The sequence below is a fragment of the Sphaeramia orbicularis genome, chromosome 13, assembly GCF_902148855.1.
Source record: "Sphaeramia orbicularis chromosome 13, fSphaOr1.1, whole genome shotgun sequence".
Taxonomy (NCBI): domain Eukaryota; kingdom Metazoa; phylum Chordata; class Actinopteri; order Kurtiformes; family Apogonidae; genus Sphaeramia; species Sphaeramia orbicularis.
Genome location: NC_043969.1, coordinates 45,622,270 through 45,641,420, shown reverse-complemented (window position 1 = coordinate 45,641,420; position 19,151 = coordinate 45,622,270). Strand labels below are relative to the sequence as shown.

The 19,151-nt window shown below is 35.2% G+C and overlaps 1 protein-coding gene across 2 annotated transcripts in view; it reads right to left on the bottom strand.

The window, feature by feature from the left end:
- eml2 (EMAP like 2) overlaps window positions 1–19,151 on the bottom strand; it is a 67,790-nt gene that overhangs the window by 17,096 nt on the left and 31,543 nt on the right. For both annotated transcript variants that reach the window (XM_030151949.1, XM_030151950.1), the window contains exons 5-9: window positions 5,802–5,830; window positions 4,530–4,659; window positions 4,177–4,326; window positions 1,049–1,118; window positions 760–870 (exon numbers count right to left, since the gene is read on the bottom strand). In XM_030151949.1, the coding sequence (XP_030007809.1) occupies window positions 760–870; window positions 1,049–1,118; window positions 4,177–4,326; window positions 4,530–4,659; window positions 5,802–5,830 (490 nt within the window). The remainder of the gene's footprint in view (window positions 1–759; window positions 871–1,048; window positions 1,119–4,176; window positions 4,327–4,529; window positions 4,660–5,801; window positions 5,831–19,151) is intronic.

The window sequence follows — 19,151 nt, the reverse complement described above, 5'->3', positions numbered from 1 at the left end:
CTCTTGGTCTTCCTTTCCTGGGGCGGTCCTCATGTGAGCCAGTTTCGTTGGAGCGCTTGATGGTTTTTGCGACTGCACTTGGGGACACATTCAAAGTTTTTGAAATTTTCTAGACTGACTGACCTTCATTTCTTAAAGTAATGATGGCCACTCGTTTGTCTTTACTTAGCTGATTGGTTCTCGCCATAATATGTATTCTAACAGTTGTCCAATAGGGCTGTCAGCTGTGCATCAACCTGACTTCTGCACAACACAACTGATGGTCCCAACCCCATCAATAAGGCAAGAAATTCCACTAAGTAACCCTGACAAGGCACAGCTATGAAGTGAAAACCATTTCAGGTGACTACCTCTTGATGCTCATCAAGAGAATGCCAAGGGTGTGCAAGGCAGTCATCAGAGCTAAGGGTGGCTACTTTGAAGAAACTAGAATATAAGAGATGTTTTCAGTTATTTCACACTTTTTTGTTAAGTACATAATTCCACATGTGTTCATTCATAGTTTTGATGCCTTCAGTGAGAATCTACAATGTAAATAGTCATGAAAATAAAGAAAATGCGAAGAATGAGAAGGTGTGTCCAAACTTTTGGCCTGTACTGTATAAAGAAATTAAAATCCTGGGATGACATTATCATCCTCATCATCACCATCATCATGTTTTCATTCAACATTAAGTGCAGATTAAACCACTACTAACTCCTTGATGAACCTTCGAACCCTTGTAAACTGTGTAGGACGTGGTGGGTGGAGTTTCTTACCGACTTGGAGAAGGCCACGCAGGTGACGGCTCGGTCGAACACTCCCATCCCAATCACATGCAGCGTGTTGAGACTCACCGAGTCCCAAACCCGGATATGAGGAGCCAGAAGCTGAAGAGGAGGACAACAGAGGGTCAGAAAAACACCGCACACAGAACAAAAATGACAAAACACAATCTAAATCTAATACAATTAAAGACCTGGTTTCTTCTGTAGTAATTAAACATTTTATAATTCGAGGTACTTTTTTTTCCTCTGTGGGAGGATGTAAGTGTGGTTTTTGCATCACCTTTCCATCTTTAGAGTTTCCAGCCACTTGCCCCGTTGCTATGGTAACCATGTCAGGATGCACAGTCAGGCTACGATGAGAGAAACATGATCATGTTATTACATCTTCAACTCTTTCCCCTCATGTTTTTAAAGAGCATAAAACCCCAGATTAAAGCGCCGCTGAGGACTTAACGTTTACAAATGTGATTAGATTAGAGGACGTTTAAGACTTTAAACAGACAAGATCAGAGCATTTATCGTCCAAAACGGTTTTAGAGGACAACTTTGAGTCTAAAATAGAGAATGGTTGAAAGAGGAGCCTTTTCATCGCAGGAAGACAAGGATAATAACATGACAGCATGGGAAAGGAGAACCCAAATGTTCCCTGTGGAGATGAGTGGCTTTCCCAGCATGCATCTGGGCTTCAGTTTGTTTACATCTCAACAGCCCATTCAAGAAGTCGACGCATTAAGTAAACTAAGAAAAAGAAGTGACAAACACTGTCGGCTGCATCCAGTTTTTGTTTTGTTCAATGTGGGAAATGAAATTACAAAGAAATGGGATTAAGAGCTGAAAGTTTAATTTAATTATTTAAGTAAGTGGCAAAAAAAAAAAAAAAAAAAAAAGCAGTGGGCAGGATCTGGATAAAAAGGACATAAATCAGGATGAAATCATGATTCATTGTTTCTAAAATCTATTCTTAGGGCCCACATGCCTTCATTATTTAAAGATGTGACCAATAATTATATATTTAGTTGGATTCCTCTTCTCTAAACCGTTTCATGAAGCATGTCTCTTCAGCTTTCAGATGTTTTCGGTTCCCTGTGGGAGGGTGAGGTGTGTCATAAAAGTGTAATCAGAGACAGAACAAGAACAAAGATCTGGTTCAGGGTTAAGTCCAGGCCTGGGGCTTTTTCTGACTTAAAACAGCCTGTTTATGAAAGGGCTGACTATTATTTACAAGTCAGTATTCAGTAAAAATGACAGTAAATACATGGAGCAAAAGCAAGAGTTAAACTAAACCTGGAGATTACATTTGTTTTTGTCAAATGAGTCTGTTCACTTTGCTGAGAGCTTAACACAACACCATTTAATCATAAAACAGACATTTTACATCCTGAAGAAGGTAAATGTGTCTGTGTTAATATTTGTTCTGCTTCATCAAAATATAATGTGTTAAAATGAGAGGCTATGTCATGATGTCACTTCCTGTTATCAGTCCACTTCTGTTCATTTGTGTACTCAGTATGTTGCAGTTCTGTGTTTATGACTCCATGAAACACATTCAGTTGTTTTTTTACCACTTCATATGAAATGATAAAAAGCTGAGGAAGTGGATAAAGATGGAAAATAAAGTTACAAGTCTTGACTGAAGGTAAAAAAAAAAAAAAAAAAAAAAAAAAAGGACAAAGTTTGGTGCTTGATAATGTTAGCATATTAGCTAATGTTATTTAGCTTTTTGTTAGCTTCATAGCATAATTGCCAAAGTCATATTTTTGGACAAACTGTGATATCTGCATAACTTTATTGTCTCTCCACTATATACGACTTTATACTAAATAATAAAAAGCAGAGGAAGTGGATGAAGATGGAAAATAAAATTACAAGTCTTGATTGAAGGTAAAAAAAAAAAAGTTTGGTGTTTGATAACATTAGCATATTAGCTAATGTTAGTTAGCTTGTTGCTAGCCTAATAGCATAATTGCCAAAGTCATATTTTTGGCCCAACTGTGATATCTGCATAACTTTACTCTCCACTATATGCAACTTTATATTAAATAATAAAAAGGAGAGGAAGTGAATGAAGATGGAAAATAAAGTTACAAGTCTTGACTGAAGGTAAAAAAAAAAAAAAAAGTTTGGTGCTTGGTAATGTTAGCTAATGTTAGCTAGCTTATCGTTAGCCTCATAGCATAACTCTACTCTCCACTTTATACATTAAATGATTGAAAGCACAGGAAGTGGATGAAGATGGAAAATAAAGCTACAAGGCTGATTGAAGGTAAAAAAAAAAAACACAGTTTGGTGCTTGATAACATTAACATATAAGGTAATGTTAGTTAGCTTATTATTAGCCTCATAGCATAGTTGCCTAAGTAATATTTTTGACCAAACTGTAATATCTGCATAACTTTACTCTCCTAACACTGCTTTTCATCATTGGCTATAACCTGAAAAAATATGACTTTGGCAATTATGCTATGAGGCTGACATTATGGATCTTTATTGATTTCCCTGATATAGAATAAGAGTTTTATGAAGTGTTTTACATGTTCATACTTAATGTTTCAATTGCCAGACCTTTATCTGTTCTGTCCAGTTCAGATAAAAGTAAATAAAGTCATGATTTACTGTGTATCAACACACAGCTGAGCAGGAAGTGAAGCTATACTGTGCTGTAAAATGGTTCAGGAGCTGAAACAGTATTTAAGACAATTACAGTCACGGCCTATTTCAGGTAAAAACACTGACTGCAGAAACTAATCGTATTTTGAATTAAATAAATTAATTTAGCTCATTCTGAATTCTAATTGGTTCCTTATTTAAGAGAGAACTCACAGTAAATGAGTATTTAGGTTCCACTGTCACAGACTGTTTAGACCTAGAAATTACTTCTATGGCACTGTGACGTATATGGCACAATGTATAATGTGAAGTGAAAAATATAATCAGAGCTGAGGAGAGCATGTTCCTGATCCAGTCGACACCAATCATGGCTGTATTACCTCTCCAAATACCTGATGACATCAACCCAAAAAGCAACACTACTTAGCGTTGCCAATGCAATATAATATACTGTACATTTGCAATGATACAACATATGCATAGGGCACTGACCATCAGTCACTGCTGTAGACATACTGTACCTATATAGTGTTCTTTCCCAGTTATTGTTAATACACCTCGTCTATTCATACTTATTCCTGTGAATATGACAATAAAACCTCTTGAATCTACTTGCTCTTCATCCTATATGAGGGCAGCCTTGAGGCTACACTGACTCACTACTCCCTCTAGTGGTATGAACAGAATAGTGTGAGGCTAGCTGGTTAGCATGCTATCCCTTGTAGATATCTCTTTAATACAGTGCACTGGTATCTTTCACTGTTGATGTGAAATGTAAAATATAATGATTTGTTATCTGACCATTTGACATCATCATTGTGGCCCAGGTAATGTCTCTGCTGCTGCTCTTCGATGTTGTACAGAACCACCACGGAGGCGTTGAAGTACACGATCTCTCCAGTCGGCAGCAGGTAGAGGTTGGAGCGGCAGTCGCGACCACGGTAACCATACCTGGTGCATGTGTACGTTAGGGAACAATATGGCTGACGATGGAGACGACCAGCAGGTAACAACATTTAACATCTATAATGACACTGGTTCCAAAGGAGTGAAGGTTTGTTTCACTTCTAAATAAGTAAATGGATGGATTTTTAGCAACATTTAGGTTAAATCTACCAGTCCAGAGCTGACAAAGACAGTTTTGTGAAGGATACACCCACTGCAGTTTGAGCTTGCGGTCGGGCAGCGCCACCTTGTGGTCGAGGCTGTAACTCTCCCTCTGGTCATCGGGGAGGTGCATGGTGACGGGACGACCTCGGAGGAACATCCTCACATAGCCGTCATCTGGAGGAGACACAAGAAAATAACATTAAGAGTAAACAATCAACAAAAACCACAGCAAAATGACTGCATTGTTCTGACATCCACTCATAAAACCTAGTAAAAAGAGAAATTCAGTGTCTCCTCAAGACCCAAACTGCGTCTGTAAGTCTGTTTTTTTATGTAAATTTTTTACTTTTTCTACATCATTTTCAACTTGTGTCTTTTACATCATTTTTACCTTTTTACATAATTTTTGTCTCATTACGTCTTTTAACTGAGGCCTGGCTTCAACATTTACAAGTGGAGATATACATATATTACTGTCATGTATTTTAACCTGATAATTGGTGATCCGAACACATCTATGACCCATTTTAAGTCTGCACTCTAAGGTTATGAAAGGTCGATCTAATGGATTAGTCTGATGAAAATCATTTGCTAAGTAATTTTAGATCCGGCTCTTGATCTGCACATTCATTTTATTCGCAGATATGAATGTATGGAATATCTGGTATCTTTATTTGATTAATTCCAACTCTATTCAAATGAAATACTTTAAAGCAGAAGTTATGTATGAGGCCAAATTTTAACAAATGTGAACAAAGCGGGGGTTGTAGTTTTCTAATCAGAATTACTATAGTTAAGACAAAAACTATAATTTTGTAACAAAAATTTAAATGAAAATGACAAAAACAGGATATTTAGAGATAAACATAAGACAATACACTTAGCTTGACTACCTTTATGTTGATACAGACTGATAAGAACAAGAAATACTTTAAATTATCATGATGGATTTTTCCATTTTAACTCCGTACTTTCTACATTCTTAAATTAGATTGTGTATTTGGGAGAGTGGGTTTAACATATTCCTTATTTTCATGCATCGTCCATTAAAAGCAAGAAATGAAGAGAAAATAAAACCAAGTTAAATGTTTGGTTTTTCATATAATGGTCAGAATATCCATTAGTAAATCTAACTGCAGATGGATCTTCAGTTTAATGGGCTTCTTTTAATGGCTGCTGGGTATCTTAGTGATAAAAACATTAAAAAGACTAAAACTGGAATCCAAGTGGAATCTTAATGCACATCAGAGGAAAAAAAATACAATATTAAGACATAAAGATTAGAGAAAAACGTAAAGCACGAAAGAAGGTTTTACCTGCATTAAAGCTGCATTCTTTGGATTTGCTGAAACAGAAAAGACAAAGGTTATTAATTATTTCTGGGAAGTTTAATGTGTAGAAGCATCATCATCGATAAAAAACATGTACATTCAGGACGGTGACACAAATTTGGTCGTTTTGACTAAACTGGAGGCAGAAAAATCCACAAAAGAGCAACGACTGAACAGCGGCTGTAGTAAAAACCTGGAAAAGCATCATTTTTTCATCCAAGTATTAAAAACATTCCTCACTTCTATAATAATCTTAGTTTGTCCTATTACTTCTGATCCTCTGAAAATGAATTGACCTTTTTTAAAATGGTCGTAATTCCTAAAAGGTTAACGTAATATTTTTATCCAAACAGTCCACATTTCAATCACATCTTGTTGCTTCATTTCAGAGGCAACATTACAATATTTGCATGCAGTTGCGGCCTTAATAAAATCTTGTTGCAGCTTTTACATCATTTGCATCTTGTTGCGTTTATCTTGTATCATTTGCATTTTGTGGCATTTTTTATCTCATTTTCATCTTATGTTTTTTATTTTTTATATCATTTTTATCCTGTTGCTCCTTTTATATCATTTGCATCTTGTTACTTTTTTTACTCAGTTTTTATCTTGTTGCATTTTTTATGTAATTTTCATATTGCTGCAACATTTGTATCTTGTTGCATTTTTTTAAAAAGATCATTTGCATCTTGCTGCGTCTTTTACATAATTTGCATTTTGTTTCATTTTTTATATCATTTTTATCCTGTTGCTCCTTTTATATCATTTGCATCTTGTTACTTTTTTTACTCAATTTTTATCTTGTTGCATTTTTTATGTAATTTTCATATTGCTGCAACATTTGTATCTTGTTGAATTTTTTAAATAGATCATTTGCATCTTGTTGCGTCTTTTACATAATTTGCATTTTGTTTCATTTTTTTATATCATTTGTATCTTGTTGCGTCTTTTACATAATTTGCATTTTGTTTCTTTTTTTATACATTTGCATGTGTTTTTTTTTTTTTTGTTTTTTTACATCATTTGCATCTTGTTGCAACTTTTTCACCATTTGCATCTTTTTGCAACTTTTATGTCATATTTTATGTGCTATGACATTTTCATCGTGTTGCATCTTGAGTCTTCTTTTTCTGAGATCTCAAATACTACATCCCTATCTGATAACTTGTTTTACAAACTGTAAGTATCTGCCTGTGCCATCACTGATGGATAATAGAGGCTGCAAACCAGGAAATACTGACTTTGAAGAAAAACAACATCTCTAAAGCTCAATGTTCAGTTAAACTTTAACTGAATTATTATTTTTTCCGTTGCTGTTCAGTTGTAGATTATCTAGTTTCTGTGGTTATGGTTTTATCTGCCTTTAAAACCTTTATAACTGTCATATCTGCTCCCGTTTTGATCCATTATTCACCACCTCATCTCATAACCGTTACTGTTTTGCACTACCACTGCCACTGTAAATAGACTCATGTATACACTTTATATTCTATTATATAGTCGCGGAAAAAAAATATTAGACCACCCTTGTTTTCTTCAATTTCTTGCTCATTTTAATGCCTGTTACAACTAAAGGTACATTTGTTCGGACAAATATCACATATTGGACAATAAAAATAGCTCATAAGAGATTAATTTCAGAGCTGATATCTATTCATTTTCCATGTTTTTCTTGATAATAACCAAAATCACTTCAGTTCTTGCATCAATACCTATGGCATCGTACTGACAAAAACAGTGCTTTTAGGCATTCCATGTTTTCTTTTCTGTCTGTTTTAATCACATGATTTACACAGGAGTTAGTGCTTTATTGCAAAACCATTGTTTCTGGAGACTTTTGATGGTCTAATAATTTTTTCCATGACAGTAGTTTAATCTTTATAGAACTTAATTAATTCTTGTTCCATTTTTACCCGTTTTAAAAAGTGCATGGCCTTTAATAACAAGATGAGCGAGAAACGGTATCCCAGTTTTCTGTATGTCCTGTGTATCTAGTGAATATACAGTACAAAAAAAAAAACAAAAAAAAAAAAACCTTTGAATCTCCATCAGTTGACATCAAAACACATGATCAGGTTTTTCTTGGTGAAACAGTGCAGACTCTATAATTGACTCGTGTTGACAGAGTCTTTTATCGAATGGACAGAAAGCAAACGGATAAATCCACGAGTTGCTGGTGTAAACCGAAGTGTCACACACTGACAAAACAGAAACAAAAGAGACCATGGAGGTGAACTGACAAACGATGAGTCCACTGGTTCCATGTGTCGCTGCTTCATCACTTTCCATCTCCTCTGAATCAGCCATCTGTCAACCAATCACAGCCTCAGACAGTTTTCAGCTGCACACTCGACAGTCTGCCGTGACAGGACGCCGACAGCCAATCGGAATGGCAGGATGCTGACGGGCTGCCTGAGGCCGCGGTGCATGTCGCCACGGCAACAGCAGTAAAGTAGTAAAAGTGAGGGAAGATAAGATAAGATATGAGGAAAGTGAAGGATCAGCGTCTCCTGCTCAGCAACAGGGATGACGGCTTTGACTTCAGGGGGAGTTTACTGGACTGGAGCAAATATTTACCCTCCGTTTGCAAATTTACAACAAAACTGCAAACAGCCAAAGCAGACGTCACAGGAAAATGCATGAGGATATGAACAGAGGACGAACTGAAGATCGCAGCTAATCAGACTTTAATAACCAGGTTAAAACAGGAGCTCATTGCACAGTTAAGACTAATATCAGGTTAATAAATCCAAGTTTATTGAATCTAAGTGTATTTATTATGAAGCAAAGTTAAAGAGACAGGTTTAAATGAATAAAATAAGAGATATTTTTAATGGATTAATGCTCTGTAACTGACCTGGTAGGTGTAAAGAGTATAAAAGTACAGACTGTTCTTCCTCTTTAAGTAATAAAACCAGTTGATATTTAGAGTAAAAATGAACTGAGGTTTAAGAAGAGGCTTATATTGAGCTGATTTTAAAGGTTTCTACAGCATAATTAAAAGCTAAAGCATGGTTTATGATGAAGAAAAATGTAAGACGAAAAGATGGTTTTAAAAAGATATAAAGGTGATTTCCTGCCACGTAACCAGAAACAAGCTAAACCTTAGAATTAAATGTTTCTACTGTTATAAAGCTAAAGAGCTGGGAAAAAAAAGAAAAAAAAAATTTTTAAAGTTTGGTGGTTTTTTTTACCCATTTCTACTGGTTTTTATTTTAGATTTAATCTGTTTTATACTTTTCTGATTCTATCTACATGTACAGAAAAATGATGACCTGTTACTATTTAAACTATTCCATAATAAAGAATTAATGAAAGATTTTTCACTATTTTGTAATGGGTCATTAAAGACCAGCCGTTAAAATCCACATTCTTTACTCCAGTAAAAGTGCAGATACTGATGTGAAAAAGTATCTGGTGTAAAAATAGAAAAGTAAATGTAGACTTTATTATGTCATGTTTTCATCTTGTACATAATTTTTGTCCTATATAGTTTATTTTTTTCCTTTTATGCTATTTCCACTTTGTTTCTTCTATGTCATTTTTTGTTACATCTTTTACGTATTTTATTGCATCAATTTCATCTAGTTGCATCTTTTTCTCCATTGTTTGCATATCTTGTGTCTTAACTCAATGTCATTCTTACATCGCATTTCATGTCATTTTTATCTTGTTCCATCTTTTGCATCAGTTTCATCTTGTTGCGTTTTTTACATTCTTTCCTTTTGCGTCATTTCCATCCCCTTATATCACTTTTTACCTCCGCCAGGAGGTATTGTGATCACTTTGCGTTGTGTGTTTGCGTGTTTGTTTGTTAGCAAGATAACTCAAAAAGTTATGGACAGATTTTCATGAAATTTCAGGAAATGTTGATACTGGCACAAGGAACAAATTATCAAATTTTGGTGGTGATCGGGATGGGCAGATCTGTCTTGGTGGAGGTCTGCGCTCTCTGAGCACTTTTCTTGTTTTATCTTTATTCACTTTTTATCTTTTATCACAGCAACAAGTCAGTTAAATGAAAATATGAGTAGATAGTACTGATACTGGTGTTACCATGTGGGGAGTAAAAGTAGAAAGTATGTACTCAGTAAAGTACAGATGCATGAAAATTACTTGAACTTAAGTACAGTTACTTCATAAATAGAGGTTTTAAAGGACAACAATCCCAATATTTACTCATTGCAAAGACATGTTAGTAAGAACCAGGTGCGTAACAGGATGATCCGGTGTGTGTCGACTCATCCTGACATTTGTTTAACAGGGAGTTAACCTGGAAACACATGTCTACGTTAGATCAAGTCAAAGTATTTCAGAGGGTTTTTCAATAAAACCACAATGTGCTCAGTATGAATGAGAGACATGAATAATGAATGAAGATCAGAGAAGAGGGATGCGACCTTTCATGTGCGTTTGATCATAATGTTCTGCATCTGAAGGAGATTAAAGATGCAAACAGGCGACTGATCTGAAGAGCTGACTGTGTGTGTGTGTGTGTGTGTTGTGTTGTGTTTCTGGGCAGGGTGTCGCCTCTAAACTAACCACATAAAGGCCTGTTTGTCTCTTCAATTGTGTTGTGTGTCTGTGTGGTCTGCCATGAAGAAGAGGAGGATGAGGAGGAGGAGGAGTGGACAGTTTCTAACCAATGAGAGGAACAGATTGATTCGGAGCCAGTAATTAGTGCAGTGCATGCTGGGTAGCTGGCAGTGGGACAGGGCCGGTCGGGGAAAATGACTGTGGAACTAAAAGCCCATGTGGCTGAAGGCCAGTCACCGGGTTTCCACAGAGACACGGCGCACAAACAGGGCTTTCATTCAGACGGCGGCGGTGGCATTTTCTGCCCAATCGCTCTCTGAAAACATGATGAAGAGAAAAGCCAACATTGGGTTGAGAACCATCAAGGCTTTGTAAAAAGAGCCCTCAGAGTTTTAAGCATCTGACTCAGGTGTCAAAAAGATGAAGAGAAATCAAAGAAAAGACAAAAAGATTTTTTTAAAAAGTAGGAGGAGAACCTGGTGCTGAAGTATCAAAAGTCCTTGAAACAGTTAGACTTTTAAAACACATTTTTAACAGGATGCACACAGCACTTTTTATATTTATTATGTATATTTATTATTATTTATTATATTTATTTATATTTTATATTTATTTCTAAGGACTAAGATTAGCTTACTTTGTCTTGTTGCACATTCGAAATAAAGTAAACTAAACTAAACTAAAACTATATTTAAGATTTGACAAACTGTATAAATTTTTATAGGGCTGTCAAAATTAATACATTAATGCAGATTAATCCATTGTGATTAATCTGACTAAAAATTTTAACGCAATTAACCCGTCTGCAGCACAGAATGACTGTGAACATCTCTGCCAACGCATTTGGGTCAGTTTGTCCAAGTAGAGTTAGCGTCATGCATGAACAAATGGTCAGCTGATCCAGTAGTGACAGGCAGCAGAACCAACCCATAAAGATGGAAGACACTAAACAGTACGTTGGCCCTCTGGATGGAAATGTGAGGACAAAAAAAAAAAACAAGATGGAACAGTCGACCATCATAAAGTATAATACACACTCTGCAGGAAGGAGTTTTCTTTTCACCGAAGCACTTCCAGCTTGAAATACCACATTAATATGAAGCATACGTTAGTCAGGGATTCTGCTAGCACCTCGGCTAACGCATCACCCAGCTTGCAGCAAACATGTTAAGTGCATATATATTCCCTTCTTTCTTAAGTCTGTTCATGCAAAATGAAACGCCATTAATATAGATTAAAAATGAATGATATTAATTAAATATCACAATTAATAATTAATTGTGATTATTTGAAATTAATCCGCAGCAACCCTGTGATTAATCTGATTAAAACTTTTAAATTGTTGGACAGCCCTGATATTTTTTATATCATGTTTGAGTCATGCAACCTGTTCTAGTACACCGTTTCTTTTGCTTTTGATTTATCACTTATTTAAATTCAAAACAGATTTAAAAAAAACAACGTAAAAGGTTAAAATGATGTATAAGATGTTACACTGCACAAATTATGCAAAGAAAAATGAAAGATTACAGTAACGTAAAAGTTGCTTATTTAGTGTAATATTATCCCGTCTTTTGCATTTTTCAGTGTAAATCATCTATTTTTCCCTGTATTTAATTAACTGATCATGTAGATGTTCATGAAAACTCAGAGTAAATTCAAAGGTTATTATATCAAAACAGAGAAAACTGAAGAAAAAGCGCCTTTTAAGTAAAATATATCAATAACTAAACATAAACCAAATGTGTCCATCCACTGTCACTGATCCAACTCCATGGGATTTACTGGTGAGTCAGTGTTGTAGAAGATGACGGTGTTTCCACGGTAACTATGGAGCCTCTGAACGTCCAAATGGGTCATATCTGATGACCATGAAAAGATGACAAACTGTATTTTACACCAATTTATTACATGTATTGATAGGGTTAGTGGATCAACAGGTATTAAATATTTTAGATCAGTAGATGTTTGGGTCTTTATGAGTTCATGTTAATGTTTGATGAAGTTAACCAGGTTTAAGTACATCATTAACTAATGTATCTACATCAGTCAATGCTCAGATTAGTTTGGTATTTGAATGTGTGATTATTTCTTATTTCAGGTCGACATTACAGTTACATAAGACTCTGTATGTGTTAATATTTATCACAGTGCTGAAATTCGTCTGTGGTTTTTAATGTAACAGAACGTGGTCGGTGCATTAGTGTTTAATCCTCTTGTGCAAATCGTTAGCCTTGTAGCATAATGGCCTAAGTCATACACTATAAGGACAAAAGTATGTGGACACGCTGAATTCAGGTGTTTCTTTTCTAACAGGGGTCTGGGATACAAAACAATAATGACAAATGTTATAATATAGTTTTATATTGTTATAAATATCATTGCATTGGTTAGTTTGGTTTAAATTGTTATCTTTGCTTCCAAAATGTCTCAGAGATGGTTTTTATTTAATTTCTCTTGACATAGATTTGTTTTATGATTTTAAATGTTCTACCTCTAAATTTCTAACTGTAAATAATAATTTTCTACCACAACTAACCATCTACTTTCTTCTCATCTCACGTGTCAAAAAATCTCCCATTTAACTTTAAGGAAATATTGATGTTTAGAAAATATATGGACAAAAATATTGAGACACATCATAGCTATATCATTATCCAGTTCAGCCCCCACTGGTTTCCCTCCTGATGCGTCTGACCTTCCTCTTAAGACTCAGACGTTTCCTCGAGTCATCTTAATGGTCTCAGTAATGGGCACTTTTCAGATAATGATTACGCCTTTTGTGAGAACGCAGAGGATAATGAGCGTCTGGAAAACATCAGCGTGTTTTCTTCTGCTACGACTCTACAAATACAACTTTCCTGATCATTATAATCACATTTTAACCCTTTAGCTCCTGACGTGTCAGTAGTGAGCGTTCCGATTGTATGATTTATTTAAAATAATCATATAAATTCAACCGTTTGCTGAATAGAAAAAATGTCAGAACGTGCTGACAGAATAGATTTTGTCCTTTCCATAGACATCTGAACAAGCACAGTGTACCCCCCCACTGCCTGTGGAATGGGGGGGGGGGTAAAATACTTGTTGTTCAGTGTGTTCATGTTCAACATCCTAAATCTCTTATTGATGCACATTCTGAGTGCCTTATTTAGTAAAAACCTGTCGAACTTCAATTCTTCTTTGTCTTTTTTGGTTATTCCACCTGTTTTTACCCTAAAATACACAGTAAAACAAAACCACTGAAGAAAAGAACACAAGCACATACTCACAGCTGCTTTTAACACTGAAACAGACGCTAATTTTTTATTTTCATTGAAATAACGTCTCAGGGGTTAAAGAGTCATGGAATCGCTGCAATGATGGATGTTCTGGTAAATCTCTGTTTCTATGCTGATGCTGATGGATGCTGTGGTCTCTGATGGCCCGTGTGTGTCCATTTCCTGATGCATTATGGGTAAAAGACTGCAGTGATTCAGATACATTTAATATCTGATCATTATCAACAGTAAAGCTGAGCATTGTTTCACTGTACGCCAGAAAAATCTCTTGCAGATCTGATCTGTCAGACTAAAAAAGAAAAAAAAAAGATCAGTATCTTATCAGCTTTATTTCCTTCAGGTGAATTTGGGTTTATTCAAACTGCTAAACCTGTTTTACTCTACAAAGGTTATATCAGGTAAAAACTGAATCACTCTGCATGAGGACAACTGGATCTTTTAGTTATTTCTTGTTTTTACATGCAATCAGAGCTGATGTTTAACCCATAAAGGCCTAAACAGCAACTGGCGACCAAAACCATCTACTGATCTAAAGTATTTAATAACTTCTGAACCATTAATTCTATCAAGTCATGTAAATAATTGGTGTAAAATGCAGTTATTCATCTTTTCATGATCATCAGATATGACCCATTTGGACATTCAGAGGCTCAGTAGTTACCATGGAAACACCGTCATCTTCTACAACATTGATTCCCCAGTAAAACCCGTGGAGTTGGATCAATGACAGTGGATGGAGACACTTGTTTTTACGTTCAGTTATTTATATCTTTGCTGAAAAAGTAACTTTTTCTTCAGTTTTCTCTGTTTCTGATATGATAACCCTCAACTTTAATCTGACCTTCAAAGAACATCTACATGATCAGTGAATTAAATACAAGAAAATACATGGTTTTCATTGAAAAAACACAACACAGAGGATAATATTATAATAAATGGTGATAAATCATTTAAGAAAGGTGAAATCTAGAGAAAAAACTTGGGAACTGCCACAAAAGTAACACTGGGTCTTTATGGGTTAAAAGAACAATGTTATTTTAAGTTTCTGTTTAATGCTGGACAAAAATATGGTGAAATCAGCAGGTTTAATACATCAAAAACCTTAATTTACTACTGCCACCGGCTTGAATCAATCAGGTCTTTATGTTGCTGCATGTAAAGCAGGAGTGGATCGATACATGTTCCTGCAAGCCGAGCGGAGTGAGTACTCGTAACATCGGTCCCACGGCTGCCTCCGCCCCCTGATGCTGCAGGCACTCAGAGGCGTTTCCCTCTTTAATTGACATGGGCTTCAGCTCCAGACGCATAAGAAGACGCAGAGTTATGAAAAGACGCCATGAATTACAAAAGATTTACACTGTGAAAGGCTGATTTTATATCAGTTTTTGTGTCTTTACATCATCTTTGCTATGTTGCACCTTTTATGTTACTGTAATCTTTCATTTTTCTTTGCATAATTTGTCTTGTAACATCTTAAACGTCATTTTTACCTTTTTTACGTTGCTTTTTTCTTGTTTTACATTAGACCTATCCCCATGTCACTTAGAAATTTAAGATTTTTCATGTATTCTACAATCAATGAATCTACGTCACAAATAGTATCACTCACTATTTATTTGTATAGAAACATGTATATAGCATAGATTACTGCCACCAACCACCAATCATACGCAGGTTTTTAAAGATACAAACTGTACAAAATACACACACTATCACAGTAATGCACACACTTTTACACTAGTTCTAGTTAGATATTTTCTGAACCAATACAAACAGCTCACTTTAGGAAATAAAGCTCTATACAATGAATGAAAATCATTTAATTACAATAAAAATGTTATTTAATAAAACTGTATATAACTAGATATTTGTACTTTGCTCTGATATATGAGACGAAAACTCAATTTTGATGCAAAAATTTTCAGGGGTTTAAGAGTAAATCAACTCGTTTACACAGTATTTGTTCCATTTATGCAAGAAACTTGATTATTTTTGCACTTTTTGGCAGTATTGTTTAACTTTGGTGGCTTTCATCCCACTAGTTTTGTGCATGTTTTTTATACGTCTTTTTTTTTTTTTACACTTTCTCTTCTCATATTTTCCTTTTTCATGTGGTATTATTTATTCAGTCAGCATTTTTCCTATGTCTTTCAAGTTGAATGTACTATGTGCAGGGTTTTGTTAATTATTAAAGCCATTTTATGCATTATTTAAACCAGATTCAGGTAAAATAAATCTAATTAAATTATTTCTTCTGCAAGTTTTTACCTTATTATTTTGGTTTATCTTTAATGTGTTGCAGCTTTTCCAAAATTCCATGGCATTGCACATTTTTACTGAAATAAGCACCGCTGTTTTCCACTGTATATGCACTTAAGTGTTTATAAAACTTCTGAAACATGCAGGAACCCAAACAGAACCTAAGCCCTCATTGAAATCCCTGTACGTGCAGCTCTTGGCTCTCGTTGTGCGTCCTGTGTTTCTGTATTCATGTTGCCCTGCTGCCCCTCCCCACAGCCCTGCAGACGGTGAAACTGAACCGCATCACAGTTTGCGTGACAACAGTTTCATACAACACCAACTTCCTCAGACAGACAGACGGACCCACAACAGTGTGACAACAAACACACAACATGACACTGTGAAACCTGGTGCAGTTAAATCTATCATCAGCTTAAAGACAAATGAAACTATGAATCAGGCAGAAAAATCACACATGAGAAGCAACAACTGAGGATTAAAGTTACAAAAACTATCATAGAAACCCTCCCTTCATTTCCCCCAGTAAACCCAGTAATCCCAGTAAACCCAGTCTCCATGAATTACCTTAAAGACCTCTTCATGGCGACAGTTCCCGTTAGAATACGTAGCAGTTAGAGTCACAGCTGCTCCCGTCCTGTCCTGATCTCCACTACAACAACTTCCTCCTCACTCTGCTAACTTTTAGTCCAACCCGAGGAGTCGAGCATCCAATCAGAACGCACTTCCTCATTCCCAGGCCCCTCCCCTGTGCCCACCCCCTCAGACTGAGAATACACCCCTGATGGGAATTCGATACCGTCAGCAGAAAGACGGACAGAGGAAGAGGAGGAGGAAGATGGATTTTTTTTTTTTAAATGAAAATAAAAAAATTAATAAAAACACAAGGATATGAATATGAGAAGTGAAGAGGGTAATATTTTTTATAAATTACATGAATAGATATTCAATTTATTTTTACATTTTGAGTTTTATATTCAACAAATAAAATGCTTTTGGTTTTTTTTCTCCTTTTATATATTATTGGTTATATATTATAAATTGTGTGCAGATTTTCAGTATCAAATAATGTAAAAAAACAAAAAAAAGAGCAGAAAATATCTAAAAATACAGTTGCAGACGATAATATGAATAAAGTTAAACTTAATGCTCTCTCAATAGTATGTTAACATTATTCTCATCGGTTTTTTCTCAGGGTAGGGTTAGGTTTACAGTTCTTTCACACTGTTTTTTCAATTTGTGGCATTATTAACATAAAATATTGATTTTGTTAGAAGGAAACTTTAACAGCATAGTTTTGACCTAAGAAGCAAGAAAATAGTCTTTAATTCATGATTTTTAACAATAAAAATTAATGCAGGACTTTTTGATCATTAATATTTTGATACATTAGCCCGGTTTAGTACCTGGTATGTGTTCCCAGGCGTAGAAACAGACCATAAATACTGATATACTAAATATTAAATACCAGTGTAAATATGGAATAATATGACAAATATGAATAATAATAATTACTCCAATAATGTCGTCAATATTTGGGGTTGATTTTGTTCACATTTTCAGCAAAAAAAAACTCATTAAAATATTCTGTTTTGTTGTTTCAGGACTTTGTTAAACTCTGAATTTAGACCTGTGTATTTGAGCTTGTGGTCTTCTTTAATATTTTCAGGGTCATCAGAAAATACATGACCAGTCGTTTTGTCATTTTCTGATACTTTGTAATTAAACTATTAGATCTGCACATAGGTCACATGAAGTAAATAGAATAGACAAGAATAACTGTTGATAATTATTTGTATGAAAACTAACAGCTCCTGATGAGTGACCCTCGTGTTGCATTCACTGTCCTCGTGTTGCATTCACTGTCCGTCAGTCTCACATCAGACCTTACTCGGACCGACAGCCCATTAACTGAAGAACCTGATTCAGGTTGACGTCTGATTTACTGCAGGCGAACAGGAAGCGCTGACGGTGACAGAATAACAGCTCTGTGATGACGATGATGATGATGATGGAACACAGCAGACGATGAAGGTGATGATGTCCAGACTTTCTCTGTGCTGAGTTTCCTCTTTTAACTCACTGCTGTCGAGTCGCTTTTAAACTTCACAAACTTTCAACCATCGCAGCAACTTTGAAATCAGACTTGTTTTGTCACCTATTTCTGATTTTAACCTAAAGAAAATTATCATAAGCATTACAGTGAATATGTTTAGTTCTATTTTCCAGTCACTGTAGTCCTACAATATCAAACACATTTTAACTTGAGCTGCCATTTTGAAAAGGTCAAAGGTTATTTTCATCTCGGCAGCTTGCGTATCCAAATTTTTTCTCAGTTCTCCAGTGGAAAATACGACATCATGTGCAGTTTTTGAGTTTGGAACGAGTATTTTCTATAATTTCCATAGCATGTGAAGGCAGGATAAGTCCAGATGGTCATCAGCACTGTGGTCAGGGGAATTAAACTATATGCACCTATTTTTAATTACATTTTAATGCCCAAACAAATAACTGTTAAGTCATGAAATTACTCATCAGTTGCAGCGATAGATGTACTGTTTCACGTCATAGTTTTTCAGTGTCCACATGTCAATTTAACCCATAAAGACCCAAAAAGTCACCGACAACCAAAACCATCTACTGATCTAAAATGTACCTGTTGATCTCACTAATCCTATCAATACATGTAAATAGTTGGTGTAAAATACAGTTATTAATTTTTTCATGGTCATCAGATATGACCCATTTGGATGTTCACAGGATCTGTAGTTACCATGGAAACACTGTCATCTTCTACAACATTGATTCACCAGTAAAACCCATGGAGTTGGATCAATGACAGTAGATGGAAATACTTGTTTTTATGTGCAGTTAATGAGATTTTGCTGAAAAAGTAACTTTTCCTTCAGTTTTCTCTGTTGTTGACATAATAACACTGGTCAACAACAAATTTATTAAGTTTTTTGAGCTGATTTAGGATAATTTTGGTGTGCTGAATCCAAAAATCACATTAATTTTGCTCAATCAGGTCAACTTTCTGAACTATGCTACATATTGGCTTTTTAACATTTTTGCTTACATTTATGGGCATTTTCACATCATATGATACAAAATTCTTTCATATTTCTTGCAATAAACGAGTTCTGAAGATTTTACTTTTGCCAATTTATGATTAATGTTTTTTTTAATATTACAGGTGAATGAAATGGCTTCGACAGGAAGATCTTGCAAAAATAAGTCTGACGTATTCTGCTACATC